The sequence below is a fragment of the Anolis carolinensis genome, chromosome 2, assembly GCF_035594765.1.
Source record: "Anolis carolinensis isolate JA03-04 chromosome 2, rAnoCar3.1.pri, whole genome shotgun sequence".
Classification (NCBI taxonomy): domain Eukaryota; kingdom Metazoa; phylum Chordata; class Lepidosauria; order Squamata; family Dactyloidae; genus Anolis; species Anolis carolinensis.
The window spans coordinates 320,045,953-320,061,242 of record NC_085842.1 but is presented as its reverse complement, the minus strand read 5'-3'; the positions used below and the strand labels follow the sequence as shown (position 1 = coordinate 320,061,242).

The following is a 15,290-nucleotide window of genomic DNA, read 5'->3' as shown; positions in this document are numbered from 1 at the left end:
TTAAAAAATCAGCTGATGACCCAAAATGCAGACTGTGCAAGGAAACCGACGAAACCATTGATCATATCCTCAGCTGCTGTAAGAAAATCGCACAGACAGACTACAAACAGAGGCACAACTATGTGGCCCAAATGATTCATTGGAACGTATGCCTCAAGTACCACCTCCCAGCAGCAAAGAACTGGTGGGATCACAAAACTCAGCCGCTCTCAGGACCTCAAGATTGAACTGCAAAGACTCTGGCAGAAACCAATGCAGGTGGTCCCGGTGGTGATCGGCGCATTGGGTGCCGTGCCAAAAGATCTCAGCCGGCATTTGGAAACAATAGACATTGACAAAATCACGATCTGCCAACTGCAAAAGGCCACCTTACTGGAATCTGCATGCATCATCCGAAAATACATCACACAGTCCTAGACACTTGGGAAGTGTTCGGCTTGTGATTTTGTGATACGAAATCCAGCATATCTATCTTGTTTGCTGTGTCATAAAATAATAATAATAACAATAACAACAACAACAACAACAACAACAACAACAACAACAACAACAGGAACCTCATAGATCATTGCAGAGCCCCTCAGTATGCTTCATGGGTTCCCAAAGTCTCCCTGGAGCACACTTTGAGAATCGCTGGTCTAGCTCATATGAGGGTATTATGGAAGACCTTATTGAAGATCTTACTAAGAGCACACTATATTACATCTACAGCATTCCCTTCATCTGTCAAGCTTATAACTCGATCAAGAAAAGAATCAAGGTGAGTCTAGCATGACATAGTAGCTCTCCCGCCCAGTTTGGTCCCATCTGCAGATTGGATCAGCATCCCTTCTATTCTATCAGCTAAGTCATTGATAAAGATGTAGAATAGCCTTGAAAGGTCCAGGACTGAGCCCCACGAATCCCTTGTCTTCAGGGTGATGAGAAGCCACACTTATTTCCGTGTTTTCTGGGCCCTTGTGGCTCACACTCACATCGAAGTCCAGGTGCTCAGCGACATACTTCAGCAGGTGGCTGGTGCTCCGCACGGCTCTTTCCCGTTCGTAGCTCTTTTGTGAGTCGATCCAGCTGTTGGTGTGCTTCGAGGAAGGAAGAAGCACAGGAAGAATGGTTTAGCCAGGGTTTGCTGTGAGCATGAGTCAATGGTTGGATTTTGCTAGAATTGGAGAGGACGTATATAAGGTGAAATGGTAAAAGGTCACAAATTGGGGTAAATCTGGTCCAGTTTGCATCCTAGCCTTTGCAGGAACTGATCCAAGATTCTGAGGCCCCATCTGCACTGCCATATAATGCAATTTAACTGAATTGAGCTGTATTATATGAGCTTACACCAGGCATGAGCAAACTTCGGCCCTCCCTCCAGGTGTTTTGGACTTCAACTCGCACAATTCCTAACAGCCTACTGGCTGTTAGGAATTGTGGGAGTTGAAGTCCAAAACACCTGGAGGGAAGGCCGAAGTTTGCTCATGCCTGGTCTACACTGACCATTTAATGCATTATGTGTTAATGTAGATGGAGCCTGCATCTATTTTCACTCAATAGTCTTTGAATGTCTGGAATAAAAAGCAGTGTGGTTTCGTCACTCCACCTTTTGCAGGAATGCACAGGACAAGCAAGAGAAAGCAGACACAATCCTGGAACCCGTAGGTGCAGAATCTGCTGATAAGGAGGGATGACTGTATAAACACACACACACATATATATATGAGGGCTATCCAGAAAGTAGATTAGTAAAGGTAAAGGTTTCCCCTGACGTTAAGTCCAGACGTGACCGACTCTGGGGATTGGTGCTCATCTTCATTTCTAAGCCGAAGAGCCAGCATTGTCCGTAGACACCTCCAAGGTCATGTGGCCAGAATGACTGCATGGAAAGCCGTTACCTTCCCACTGGAGCGGTACCTATTGATCTACTCACATTTGCATGTTTTCGAACTGCTAGGTTGGCAGAAGCTGGAGCTGACAGCGGGCGCTCACTCTGTTCCCCGGATTTGAAACTGGGACCTTTCAGTCTGCCAGTTCAGCAGCTCAGCGCTTTAACACACTGAGCCACCGGAGGTTACAGATTACATTCTGGAATTAAAAGCAGATTACATTTTGGAATAAAAAATGAACAAAGTATAGGAGAAAACATTTACCATATGCAGTTGAAAGCCACACCCAAATACCACTTCTCAACATAGTCGCCAATGAAAACTAGGCACTTCTCATAGCGATAAAAGAGTTTGGAAAGTCCTTCCCCACCAAAATTTGCCGCTTGGCTTGCATCCTCAACCCGGGCAGGACATCCCTTCCCGCAACTGCGCATGTGCATGTGCATGTGCATGTGCTCAACTTTCCCCCACCAGGAAAGGTGTGCTTCTTGCAAAACCTTAGAAGAGCGATCCAGGACGAGCGTGGGGGAAAGTTGCATTTATGCACATGCGCAGCCCGCCTGGTTGAGGGCGCAAGTCAAGCGACAAAGTTTGGTGGGGAAGGACTTTCCAAACTCTTTTATCGCTATGAGAAGTGCCTAGATTTCAATGGGGACTATGTTGAGAAGTGGTATGTGCATCTGGCTTTCAACTGCATGTGGTAATGTTTTCTCCTATACTTCGTTCATTTTCAATTCCAAAATGTAATCTACTTTCTGGATAGCCCTTGTATATATATTTGAATGACCCACAAAGCAGCTTTTGCAAATGGCTTCAAAGGAGCTTTCTCCAAGAGGATTTAACACTGGAATCCTAAGAGTGCTTTAGATAAATTAGCACATGATGTACCAGTCCGTGGCTTTGGCCAGTTTTCCACTGGAGGCTGGGTTAAATTATCACCCCCATATGATGATAGTAGGATCATAGGATTATCGTGAGTCCTCTACATCTGGAGGGCCCTGGTTCGGGAAAGGCTATTGTGGGTCAAAGTCCGTCTGCTTCTGAATAACTGTTTGTGGGAAGGGAACATCCAAAGACAGTTGTTGACGTCAGGAGAGGGAAAAAGAGGATTCCTTTGGCAGTTAACAAATCATTAAGGCTTTTCCTAATTCCCTCTTGGCCCTTTTCACATATGTGCTCACATTAGGGGTGTAACTCACGTCAAAGCCTAATTTCTCCCCTCGTGGAAAAGACTTCAGAAATGTTTGGACAAGGCTAAAAGAAAGTGATTACGGTGCTAAATGCATATATCTATAGTTGAGCTTGATCTTAGCCTGGCCAAGGTATAATTGGAAGATTGCCCAATAAGACCCATTTTAACAAAGCTGGTAAAAGTTACTTTTCTAACTTATTTCTCCAAGAATCCACCAATGTCTAGGTGTGTTGAGTGCTGTAGCTCAACAAAGTTAATTTTCCAAGCGTTGTCCTTGAGCTTCATAGAGAACTAATGGAAGGATGTGTCTATCGTCACCCCTTATTTCAGTTGCTGCCTTACTATCAAAATATCCTGTAGCAACTCCAGATTTGGGGACTCCGACAGCAAACCGGTCAGCATGTTTTGGCAAGCAATGACGGTCTGTTGATAAAAGTCCTAGAAGGAGAGGAGAACAAAAGAGCTGCTGTCACTAGGTCTTCCAATGTGTCTCTATAGTCAACTTCCATTGGACATGGACCACAGAGTCATGCTAGATACTAAGAGGGGGCATGATAACCATGTTTAAATTTCTGAAACAATGTCATATTGAGGAAGGAGGAAACTAGTTTTCTGCTGCTTTGACAAATGGAGTGATGCATTCAAACTCCAGGAAAAGAGAACCACCTAAAAATGAGGAAGAACCTCCCGATGGTAAGCGCTCTTCAACAAAGTCTGGTTGAGTTTCCTTCTCTGGAGGATCTTAAACAGAGGATGGATGGCCTTCAGTCAGGAATGCTTGGATTGTGTCTTCCTGTGTGGCAGAATGGGATTAAGTTAAATGGCCTTTCAGGTCTCTTCCAAACTATGAATCCACGATTCGTCTATGCTATCATTCTAATGTATCAAGTGTGTCTGAGGCCCCATCTACACTGCCATATAATTCAGTTTCAGAATGCAGTTATTGAACTGGATTATATGAGTCTACACTGCATTCTGAAACTGTATTCTATGGCAGTGTAGATGGGGTCTGCTGACCCAGCTGCCCATGGACCAACCAAGGTGAGTGACTCTGCCTTCATTCTGTGTTCAAATTTTTAATTTTATTGTATACAAGTGACAAGCAAAAGCAAAATTTACTTTAATTAGGAACAGGTTAATCGCAACATTCTAACAAATCCCATGACTTCCATCACTACTCACTGTGAATCCTGTATCCAATACAACCTACGCTTATAACTACTTCAGTAAATTCCCCTTGCGGCTACTTTAAAGTCAACATTTGTCTTTCTTTCCAAATATTTAAATACCAGCCTCCATTTTTTTTTTGGATGAAGAGTTAGCTCTCCCTTAGTTTTGGAGTGGCCCTGCTTAATCCATGGTCCACTAGTTTATGGGCCAGCATCTCCTCCATGGCTACGTCCTTTACTGCTGTTCTTGTTCTGGGCCAATAAAGCAATATCAATGCTTGGTTTCCAATGAGACTCCCTGAATAGATAGGTTGGGTCACCTGGCTCTGGATCGGGTGCATTGGGCTTCCTGCTTTCAACTTCGTCATCTTTAGAGCAGGCAAGGAGAAGACCTTCTTGACGCTTTTGCTCACCAGGTCAGACCTCACATCTGAGTCCACTGGTGGCTTCAATGAACTGGGGAGAAAGAAAGGGGAGGTGAAAGGAGGAGAAAAATAAATACAGTGATGGACAGATGGCTGGAACATGCTCCTCAAAAACTCATATGTCCAGGATAACAAGTGAATGTATGTAAAGAGGATATGGTGAGTACGAGGACAATAAAAGCAGAAAGCTTTTTCCTGTATACAACACTTTTGTGAAAATAATTCTGGCCTGATGTGAATCTGCACAGTTCAGGGCTTCTTTATGCAAAATCCACACATTCTTGGTTTGCATAGAAAGCAACATTTTCTATGCAGAAGGCAGCATTTTCAATGCAGGAAACAGTATTTCCTGCAGAAAATGCTGTTTATACAGAGAAAATACAATTTTTTCTGCACAAATCAATTGCATGTGAATTTTTCACAAAATGAGTCCCGAATTGTGAATAGCCCTTGAAAATTACATAGTTTTCAATTATTTTTTCTCAGCAGGAAGAAAATTGCTGAAATTGTTCATGGCTATCTTGGAGAAGAAATTTAGCGAAGAATTACATATGTAGTAGAGGCTCTAATTGGGTTTAATTATGGAGAAAGGCCTCCTCTGATGTTGGTTTTCATTAAGATTATGTGGGATTTCCACCGCTGGATAGTTCTACCATCAAATGAAGATTTAATGGCATTTCTGATTGGAGTACAGGCAGTCCCCAAGTAATGAACATCCAACTTACTAGTTAAGAACAGGGCCAAAGCAACAGGAAGTGAGAGGAACTGTTCCCTTGGAAGAGAAATTCACTCCTGAAAGAGTTATTATCATGTGGAAAAGGTGTCTCCACTGAAGCTTTATCTCCAGTCCTTGTTTCCACAACAAGCTAAATTTTCCCTAAAATCCAATTCTCACTGGGTGGGACAGAAAGTGAGGTGATATCTTCTGAACAGGGGCACAGACAGCAAAGGAAACGTCACAGGGGTGCTAATGCTTCCATATGCTATCCAAAGCTAGAAAATATATAATTTTGGCTGGTGTTACACATATAAAATGTACCTGTTCCAACTTATATACAAATTCAACTTAAGAACAAACCTACAGAACCTGTCTTGTTCGTAACTTGGGGGTTGCCTGTATATCAGGAAAAGCTCAGTCAAAACAGTTTTGGAAAGAGAGAACATACAAAACCCAAGTACATGTTGGAAATGACAACCTTCTATAAGCCTCCTCTAGTAATTTGTTAATCCATGATTCTGTTTGCTTACTATATTATATATATATTCTGGTATGCAGCTTCTTTTGCTCTATGTTTCCTGAGAGGTTGTGGGAGGGGCTGCAGACCACATGATCTGATCTGAGACTGCTCAGACTCCATTTTAGATTCTTCTTAGACTTTGTATTGCTAAGAGCAAACACTTGATGTTGTATGAAAGATGTCCTGTGTCATCTGCACAGGGATTGCCTCAAACATATCTGAAACTGGACTGATAAGCTAGGTACCTGTGTTATGTTGAACACATGAAGATTGTGAGGTTATTTTTACAAAAGTCTACTTCATTTTTGTCTCTTGAGTGCATGATATAGTTTTATGGGAGAGTAGATATATTTTTGGGCACTGAAAAAACTGAAACTCTGCTATTTTGTGCATTGGCATATTCTCTATTTTCCTAACAGATCAGAGACAATAGGTTCAGTCTAAGAACTGAAGACATTGCCTTGCATATTACATCTGTTTGTATACCGTATGAGAAGACTCTACTCAAAAGGGGTTTTGGCTCTTCTCTGAAAGATCGAACTTTTCCAAAAGATTATGATCTCCAAATGGTTATGAATGTCGTTTTCCAAAAGTACATACGTCATACAGGTGGCTGTGACCAGAGCTTGGTGAAGGATCGTAATGGCGAATGACCCCAGCGGCTCTTCGTCAATAACTTCCTGTTGTGGAGAAAGACATCACAGCAGGGTTCCACTGACACCATTAACATCTTGGCTAGGTCTATGTCCTATCCATTCATTCACTCCCCATTCATTCAATCCTCCTGAAACTCATTAGATTGTTGTCCAATTTACACTATAATTAGTTGAAACTGTAAAATGCTTTTAGATAATAACATTTGTTGTGGTAATCTCTGAGCGGTTAGACTCAATTTAACCCTCTCTGGGGGAGATTCCACCAAAATCAGCAGAGTAGCAAAAGCAAAGCTTTCAAATGCAACAGTTACTTACACTGGCGAGCAAGAGAAGCCTTTAGGATTGCAATGGAGTGCAGAGTCTCAATAAAAGTTCAAAAAGTATTTATTCAAGTAAAAAGAACTCCATTGTAGATAGAAAGGGTTGGGAGCTGTCTAGACTACTATAGACTGGTTTCTAAGGAAAAATAAGAAAGGAAAAATAACAAACATCTACATAGTTACATCTTGCCAGGAGAGATGGCAGGATGCTTCTTGTTAGCTTGAAGAACAAAGGGAGAAGGGAGAACCAAAATGGTTCTGACCTCATGGTCCAGTTTATTGGGGCCATAAAAGACATTCTGACCAATGGGAAGTTAGTGTCCCTAAAGATTCACATTTCTACTAACTTCAAAGTAAGGGATGTGACGTACACAGGATAGAGTGAAACACAGTAAAGCCTGTCTAGGCATGCTTTGGAAACAGGGAAAGGATTCCCTCAATCTAACTCTATCATCTATCTAACTACATTTGGACTTGAGTAGTCCAGGATGATTTCCCAACAACATTTAACATGTTAAAAACAATGTAAACATTCTGAAAGCATAATAAACAATTGCACAGTTTAAAAAGTTGGGTTTGAATCCCTACTGAGCCCTGGAAGCCCATTGGTTGACCTTGGGAAAGTAGAATCATAGAATCATAGAATCATAGAATAGTAGAGTTGGAAGAGACCACATGGGCCATCTAGTCCAACCCCCTGCTAAGAAGCAGGAAATCGCATTCAAAGCACCCCCGACAGATGGCCATCCAGCCTCTGCTTAAAAGCCTCCAAGGAAGGAGCCTCCACCACGGCCCCGGGGAGAGAGTTCCACTGTCGAACAGCTCTCACAGTGAGGAAGTTCTTCCTGATGTTCAGGTGGAAGTAAAACATGTAAAGTTCTTCCTCGTTGGAAGAAAGCTTCCTCTTTGGAACAAATGCAGTTTGACAACACTTTAACTGCTGTGGCTCAATACTGTGGAATCCTTGGAGCTGTAGTTTTGTGAGGAACTAGCACTCTTTGGCAGAGAAGGTGAAAGACCTTGGAAAATTACAGTTCCCATGATTCCATAGTCTTGAGCCATGGAAGTTAAAGTGAGTCCAAACTGCATTAATTCCACAGCGTAGATGCACTCTAGTGGAATTTAGCTGACTATAGATCTTCACTTTTTAGGAAACATGAATGTACTACTCACTATAATGCATATGACCAGCTCAGTTTTACGGGGGAAATGAACGTCGTTCTTCTTGACATGCAGAAGAGCCTTGCTTATCATAATCACAGCCCTCATGAAGGTCTTCTTCAACGTCTCATCCTGGAAGGAGAGGGAAGTTGAACAAGGTGAAGTGGATCACAGAGAGAGAGAGAGAGAGAAAGTAAATAATGGGGGGAGACTTGGGGGTCATAGGACAATAAATAACAGATTATATTATGGAGAAGGACAAGCCAAGAGACAGTTGTGCCCTAACTTGGAGTGAAAGGAAATTTCATAATTTCAAATGTTAATATTTAACATTGGGTGGAAAAATGGCTTATGAAGGGGCTCCTCTGCCCTGGAATAGTCTTGATGAAGGTGTATTGGGAAAATATAATACTTGTATTGGAAACTATATATTGAATGTAATCATGTTAAGAAATAGAAATAGGAAAATATGTAATCACCAGCAGATTGTGTGCCTATAGCCAAAAATACACTCTGCTCAGCAAAATAACTGTCTCCCCATAGCAAAGACCAAAGTTCACCCTAAGTTCCAGAGACATATGTTAAGTGTCAACAAGAGTAGATAAGCTAATGGACAAGGCTTTTTGGGATGTCAAGATAAGACCTGGTGCCAAATTAAGGCTTTTTCGGATGTCAAGATAAGACCTGGCGCCAGGGGGGAATACTAATTACTCTCTCTGACAAGCTAAGGTAGGGAGTAAATTCCTTAATTAATGGAGGACCAGGGGGAGCCCTAATGGATGAGATGAGAATTCCAGAGATAAGGCTAATGGAGGGTCAGAGGTCTTGAAGTAGTCTATATTTTAGGAAAATGCAAAGATAGCTTTTTAGTAAGTGCAAAGTAAGACTTTTTTTTGACACTAATTGGTGATGGATAATACCTATGTGACGTAGATAGAGGCAGGCCAAAATAGTATATAAGGATCTGTGTTCCTTTGTCTAGGTACCTTCGCTTTCCTGATTACAGGGGAAGGTCTTTTCTATATTGCTTATTCCCACTGGCCACTGAGAATAAACGTCATTTTTTCTACAGCCACTGGAACTCTCTTTGTCTCATTTTCTCAAACCTTTGTCTGCCATTTCAGTCTTTGTGTGAAAATCTTCTGGCATCATTTGACCAATACTTATATGGAGTCATAGTCCAGGAACTCATTCATTTTTCAAAGTTATTTAGCTATGATTGCACTTTAATTGCCGTGATGCAATTCTTGGGAAGCCAAGGGTGTATCTGGAGAGGTTCCAAGCTGTAGATTTTACATATCTCTCCTAGGAATCCATAGCAGCTCATGTAAAATTGTGACACTATACTTCAATGGTGTGAAAGGGCCACTGGAATGACACCCCACAATGGTAAGACCCAAGAGGGAAAGGAAATGGTACCTTGAAGTTGCCTCGGTACTGGAAGAGGATCTCCGAGACCATGAGCTCCACCAAAGCCAGCATGTCCTCTGGCCTTGCACCAATGGCTGCTTGCCCATAGCACAACATCAAGGCGGTGCGGATGTAACTTTCGGAGAGATTCCTTAATTCCTGGAGTTAAGGGGAGAAAACTATACATGTGGGAATCCAAAACAAATTGTTAGATAACACTGACATTTGACTTCATCTGGGAACAATTTTTTCATAGCTATCAAAACGTTTGTCAGCAAAGCTTGGAAAAATGCTCTCTTGTCCATTTTGTCCTTGCTGTGCATCACTCAGAGGTCTTGAAGGACTGATGATACATAAATATATATACATTACCCTTTTAGGGAATTATTGTTTTATTTTCATAGGAAAACAAATTCTGATTTCTTGTGGAGATTATAACTCTCATAACTCCTTAATCATGATGGTCATTGGAAAAGCTAAAATCAGAAAACTACAGACCACTGGATTCCAAGCAGGTTAGTGTCACACCTCAGGTTAGCTTCACCTTGCTAAATACACCAGACTGCACACATGCTGAAGTTTTTTTGTAGTTTATTAGAAAATAGAAGATAAGAAGTTCTTTAAAAGCAAAAGTAAAGTTCCAAAAGATCGTTACAAAACAAAACCTTAAACTATAATCCAAGAAATCCCAAGGAATAAAATAAATTCCCAATAGAGCATGACAAAGTCCCAAGGACATGAACACAAAGGCTGCAAGATAATGAAACGAGAGCTTGCTTCTTTGTTAAATGAAAGTTGCTTTGACAAAGGTTTGTCTCCAAACACACTGCTTTAATACCCTTTGCCAAGCATGAAAGTATTTCTTTGGCCTCTGACCTCCTTCTTATTTGCTATTCTCACACTCCTTCGAACCCTAAATTCCAAACAGTCAGCTCAATCTAAAGATTCCATTTCATCAAGCTTGTTAGCGTCAGCCTGCTTGCTATCAGACTGAGAACTGTCTTCCTTTTCTGAGTCAACTTGCACCTGGCTAGTTTCAGTATCATCAACATCATTCCCTGCTCTGGGAAAAACTCTCTGTTTCTCATCTTCTACAACAGGGACATTCTGAACCTGATTTTGAACCTGAATCCCATAGTCCCCATCAGAGTCACTCTGAGGTTCCAGCTGAGTCACAACAGTTAGCCATGGAGTATTTGTCCAAACAAAGCCAGTGCAAAGTAGAGCTACATATGGAATAATAACAAGGATACAATCTGCTGAGGTCTTTTATATGGGCCTTTTATGCAGTGTCATGCTGATGCTCTTACCTCTGGTATTTGCTGCAAAGATCTCCTTTGGGGCACCAAGTGGCCATAATCTCTAAGCACACAAAGGATCTCAGACAGGTGACAAAACGCAATGACACCAATGGCTTCGGAGACGCCCTGAACGAAATAATGGATGTCAGTATTGGTCATTTCCTCTCACTGTCCTGATTGACAAGAGCATTTCTTTAGCCTTTCCTCCCCATTAGGAAGGATTGGGCAAAGTGTGCCATAGAGTTGCATGTTGCTCTTGATGTTCCCTACTGTTAACATTATTTTTTATCAGTGTTTTACGGTCTTTTTCACACAGAGTCCCCAAACATACAAAACCATACCCTGCCCAATAAAAAGGCACCCCAAACCCTTAAATGCCAATAATGTTATTAGAGACCTTCACAAAAGGGTGACACGAGACAATGCAATGCCACGTCTGTTAAACAAAAATGGAACAGCATTTCTAATCATAGGAAAAATACTGTTTGATGAAGGTGTGGTTGATTGATAGCCCTGGATATGACTGTGAATGTCATGATGCAATACCTAAGGAAATGTTTTGATGGCTGAGCCACCACGTGAGGTGGGTTTTATTGCAAAAGGGTTGCATCAGTCAGTGTCCCTTACTGATAACCTATTAGCAGGTGGCTATATAAGAAGAATGAAAGAATCCATCTTCTTCTCTCCTGTGTGACTCAGTATATCTATCTGTGTTGTCGAAAACTTTCATGGCCGGGATCACAGGGTTTTTGCGTGTTTTCCGGGCTGTATGGCCATGTTCCAGAAGTATTAATAAAATAATAATAAAACTTTATTTATACCCCACCACCACCTCCCCGTGGGGACTCAGGGCTGCTTACATGGGGCAAAGGCCTGAACAACATTGACAGTATAAATAACAATATAAATACAATTTACAGTATAAAAGATAAAAACAGTAAGGTAAAGGTAAAGGTATCCCCTGATGTTAAGTCCAGTTGTGTCCGACTCTGTGGGTTCGTGCTCATCTCCATTTCTAAGCCGAAGAGCCACCGTAGACACCTCCAAGGTCATGTGGCCGGCATGACTGCATGGAGCACCGTTACCTTCCCGCCGGAGCGGTACCTATTGATCTACTCACATTGGCATGTTTTCGAACTGCTAGGTTGGCAGGAGCTGGAGCTAACAGCGGGTGCTCATTCCACTCCCGGGATTTGAACCTGAGGCCTTTCGGTTTGCAAGTTCAGCAGTTCAGTGCTTTAACACACTTCGCCACCATAATACAATGTAAAACAAGAATAAAACAGTTGTGAGGTCCCTTACAACTTCTGAGGATGCCTGCCATAGATGTGGGTGAAACGTCAGGAGAGAATACTTCTGGAACATGGCCATACAGCCTGGAAAACACACAACAACCCAGGATCTACCTGTGTTATATGTGGCTGTTTCATGACTCTGATTGTTTGCAAGAACAGGAAAGTTGGTCTGTGTATCCTGATTGTACATTTGTATATATTGTAATGGTGAAGATTAAATTCTCCAGATATTTTGGATGAAAACCTGAATCCATAAGTCTACTATATAGTGTATAGATAAGGTCAGATGCTGGCAGCTGGACTGCTAATAGACAGGGTCGATGCACATATTTAATAATAATAATAATAATAATAATAATAATAATAATAATAATAATAATAATAATAATAATTTTATTCTTATATCCCGCCCCATCTCCCCGGAGGGACTCGGGGCGGCTTACATGGGGCCATGCCCAGACACGACAGCACAAATCAGATAAAACATTAAACCGAGCAGTAAAACTTCAACATGATTAAAAACAGTCATAAAAGTCAATATACACAATAATATTAAAATCCCGATTTGGGTCAAAAGATCCAGGCCAAGGTGCAAAGCAATATCAAGTATCTATATATATAAAATGATAAAGTTGTTTGCGCAGTGACTATAACAACAAAACTAAACATCCCAGAAATACGAAATTTGGCAACACAATGCAAAAGGCTTGCCTCCAGGTTACAACAACACAACCACACCACAAAACCACAATCCAGACCCACAAAACTCACAACAACGCATCATGCGATAACAACACAACTAAATGCCCCAGAAATACAAAACTTGGCAACACAATGCAAAAGCCTTGCCTTCCAGTTATAACAACACAACCACACCACAAAACCACACAGGACCCACAAAACTCACAACAACGCATCATGACTATAACAACACAACTAAACGCCCCAGAAATACGAAACTTGGCAACACAACGCAAAAGCCTTCCCTCCAGGTTGTAACAACACAACCACACCACAAAACCACAATCCAGACCCATAACACTCACAACAACACATCGTGACTATAACAACACAACTAAACGCCCCAGAAATACGAAACTTGGCACACAACTAAACGCCCCAGAAATATAAAACTTAATAACACAAAGCAAAAGCCTTGCCTCCCAGTTGTAACAACACAGCCACACCACAAAACCACAATCTGGACCCACAAAACTCACAACAATGCATCGTGACTATAACAACACAACTAAAAGTCCCAGAAATACGAAACTTGGCACACAACTAAACGCCCCAGAAATATAAAACTTGACAACACAACGCAAAAACCTTGCCTCCCGGTTGTAACAACACAACCACACCACAAAACCACAATCCGGACCCACAAAACTCACAACAATGCATCGTGACTATAACAACACAACTAAACACCCCAGAAATACGAAACTTGGCACACAACTAAACGCCCCAGAAATACAAAACTTGACAACACAACACAAAAGCCTTTTCTCCTGGTTGTAACAACACAACCACACCACAAAACCACAATCTGTACCCACAAAATTCACAACAACGCATCATGACTATAACACAACTAAACGCCCCAGAAATAAAAAATTTGACAACACAATGCAAAAGCCTTGCCTCCCAGTTTGTAAGAACACAACCACAACACAAAACCACAATCCGGACGTACAAAACTCACAACAACGCATCATGACTATAACAACACAACTAAACGCCCCAAAAATACGAAACTTGGCAACACAACACAAAAGCATTCCCTCCCGATTGTAACAACACAACCACACCACAAAACCACAATCCGGACCCACAAAACTCACGACAATGCATAGTGACTATAACAACACAACTAAACGCCCCAGAAATACAAAACTTGGCATACAACTAAACGCCCCAGAAATACAACACTTGACAACACAACACAAAAGCCTTGCCTCTCCTGGTTGTAACAACACAACCACACCACAAAACCACAATCCGGACCCACAATACTTACAACAACGCATTGTGACTATAACAAATACAAAATTTGACAACACAACTCATCCACCTCCCCAATCCCTACATTCACACTTGGCCTCCAAAAAAACAATTACAATAATAACAATAACAACAACAATAAGAATCAACACCATCACAGGCAAGAAACAGCCAGGCACTGAGGCTGAGAGGCCAGTCAGTGCTACACTGGGCCTCCAAAAACAATACAGTAGCATCTAACTTATCCAACTTTCATGACCACTACAACAACAATAATAATAAACACCTACACAGGCAAAAAAAAAAAAAGACTATTGTACCACAATAAAAATATAAACCGCACTCAGCAGAATCAGACATTACAATTAACAACAAACCAAAGACAACAGGGATCTCAAGCAATTATCAATCAACACAAAAATTGAAGAAGGTAACAGACTTCAAATACTACTACTAATGTGAGCATAAAGAAGGGTGGAGGTCACAGCATAAATACAACCTAATGTAGACTGACCAACACCACCAGACTAAGCCACAGCAACGCGTGGCCGGGCACAGCTAGTATTATATATATTTATGCTGTGAAAGGACTTTGCTGTATTTTTGCTTGCTTCTGAGACACTTGCTATCCAGCTTGCAGTGGTTCAGGGAGGTTGTGATTTGGAAACTATAAATCAGTTCATTTACCAGCTAATTCTTTGCCTGGTCTCCATATTGGAGACGTCTTTCAGGGAACCCTCAGACTGTCACTCACCTCTCTGTCTACTTCGTCATAGAATGCAAAACCCATCAGCGTATGCAGGTATTCACTGACGACATCCTTATGTCTTGAATCCCGGAGCTTCAGCCCAAAGTATCTGTAAAGGGGAATCTACAGAGTGGAGGGAAACCTCAGTTAGTCACATCAGCAGATCAGGAAGATTATAGTATGAGGGAGCTTTAACATATTTTCTTGTCACATTTTTAGAAATTTACTTTATAAGTGATCAGGGCCACCAATCATAAGATTTGAATATTTATGTAAAAGAGAATATCTCATATATGAGATGCTTGAAACCAGAAGTTTTTGGATTTAAGAATATGTGTGTGTGCATGCGCATGTGCCTATCTATCTATATATCTATCTATCTACAGTAGAGTCTCACTTATCCAAGATAAACGGGCCAGCAGAATGTTGGATAAGTGAATATGTTGGATAATAAGGAGGGATTAAGGAAAAGCCTATTAAACATCAAATTAGGTTATGAT

General features: G+C 41.4%; 1 protein-coding gene across 1 annotated transcript in view; it reads right to left on the bottom strand.

The window, feature by feature from the left end:
* The window catches only part of LOC134296802 (maestro heat-like repeat family member 5), a 63,979-nt gene that overhangs the window by 31,257 nt on the left and 17,432 nt on the right, over window positions 1-15,290 (bottom strand). Inside the window, exons 6-13 of the mRNA XM_062972603.1 lie at window positions 14,797-14,913; window positions 10,753-10,869; window positions 9,452-9,601; window positions 8,045-8,164; window positions 6,496-6,575; window positions 4,553-4,688; window positions 3,406-3,501; window positions 975-1,079 (exon numbers count right to left, since the gene is read on the bottom strand). Coding sequence (XP_062828673.1) covers window positions 975-1,079; window positions 3,406-3,501; window positions 4,553-4,688; window positions 6,496-6,575; window positions 8,045-8,164; window positions 9,452-9,601; window positions 10,753-10,869; window positions 14,797-14,913 — 921 coding nt within the window. The remainder of the gene's footprint in view (window positions 1-974; window positions 1,080-3,405; window positions 3,502-4,552; window positions 4,689-6,495; window positions 6,576-8,044; window positions 8,165-9,451; window positions 9,602-10,752; window positions 10,870-14,796; window positions 14,914-15,290) is intronic.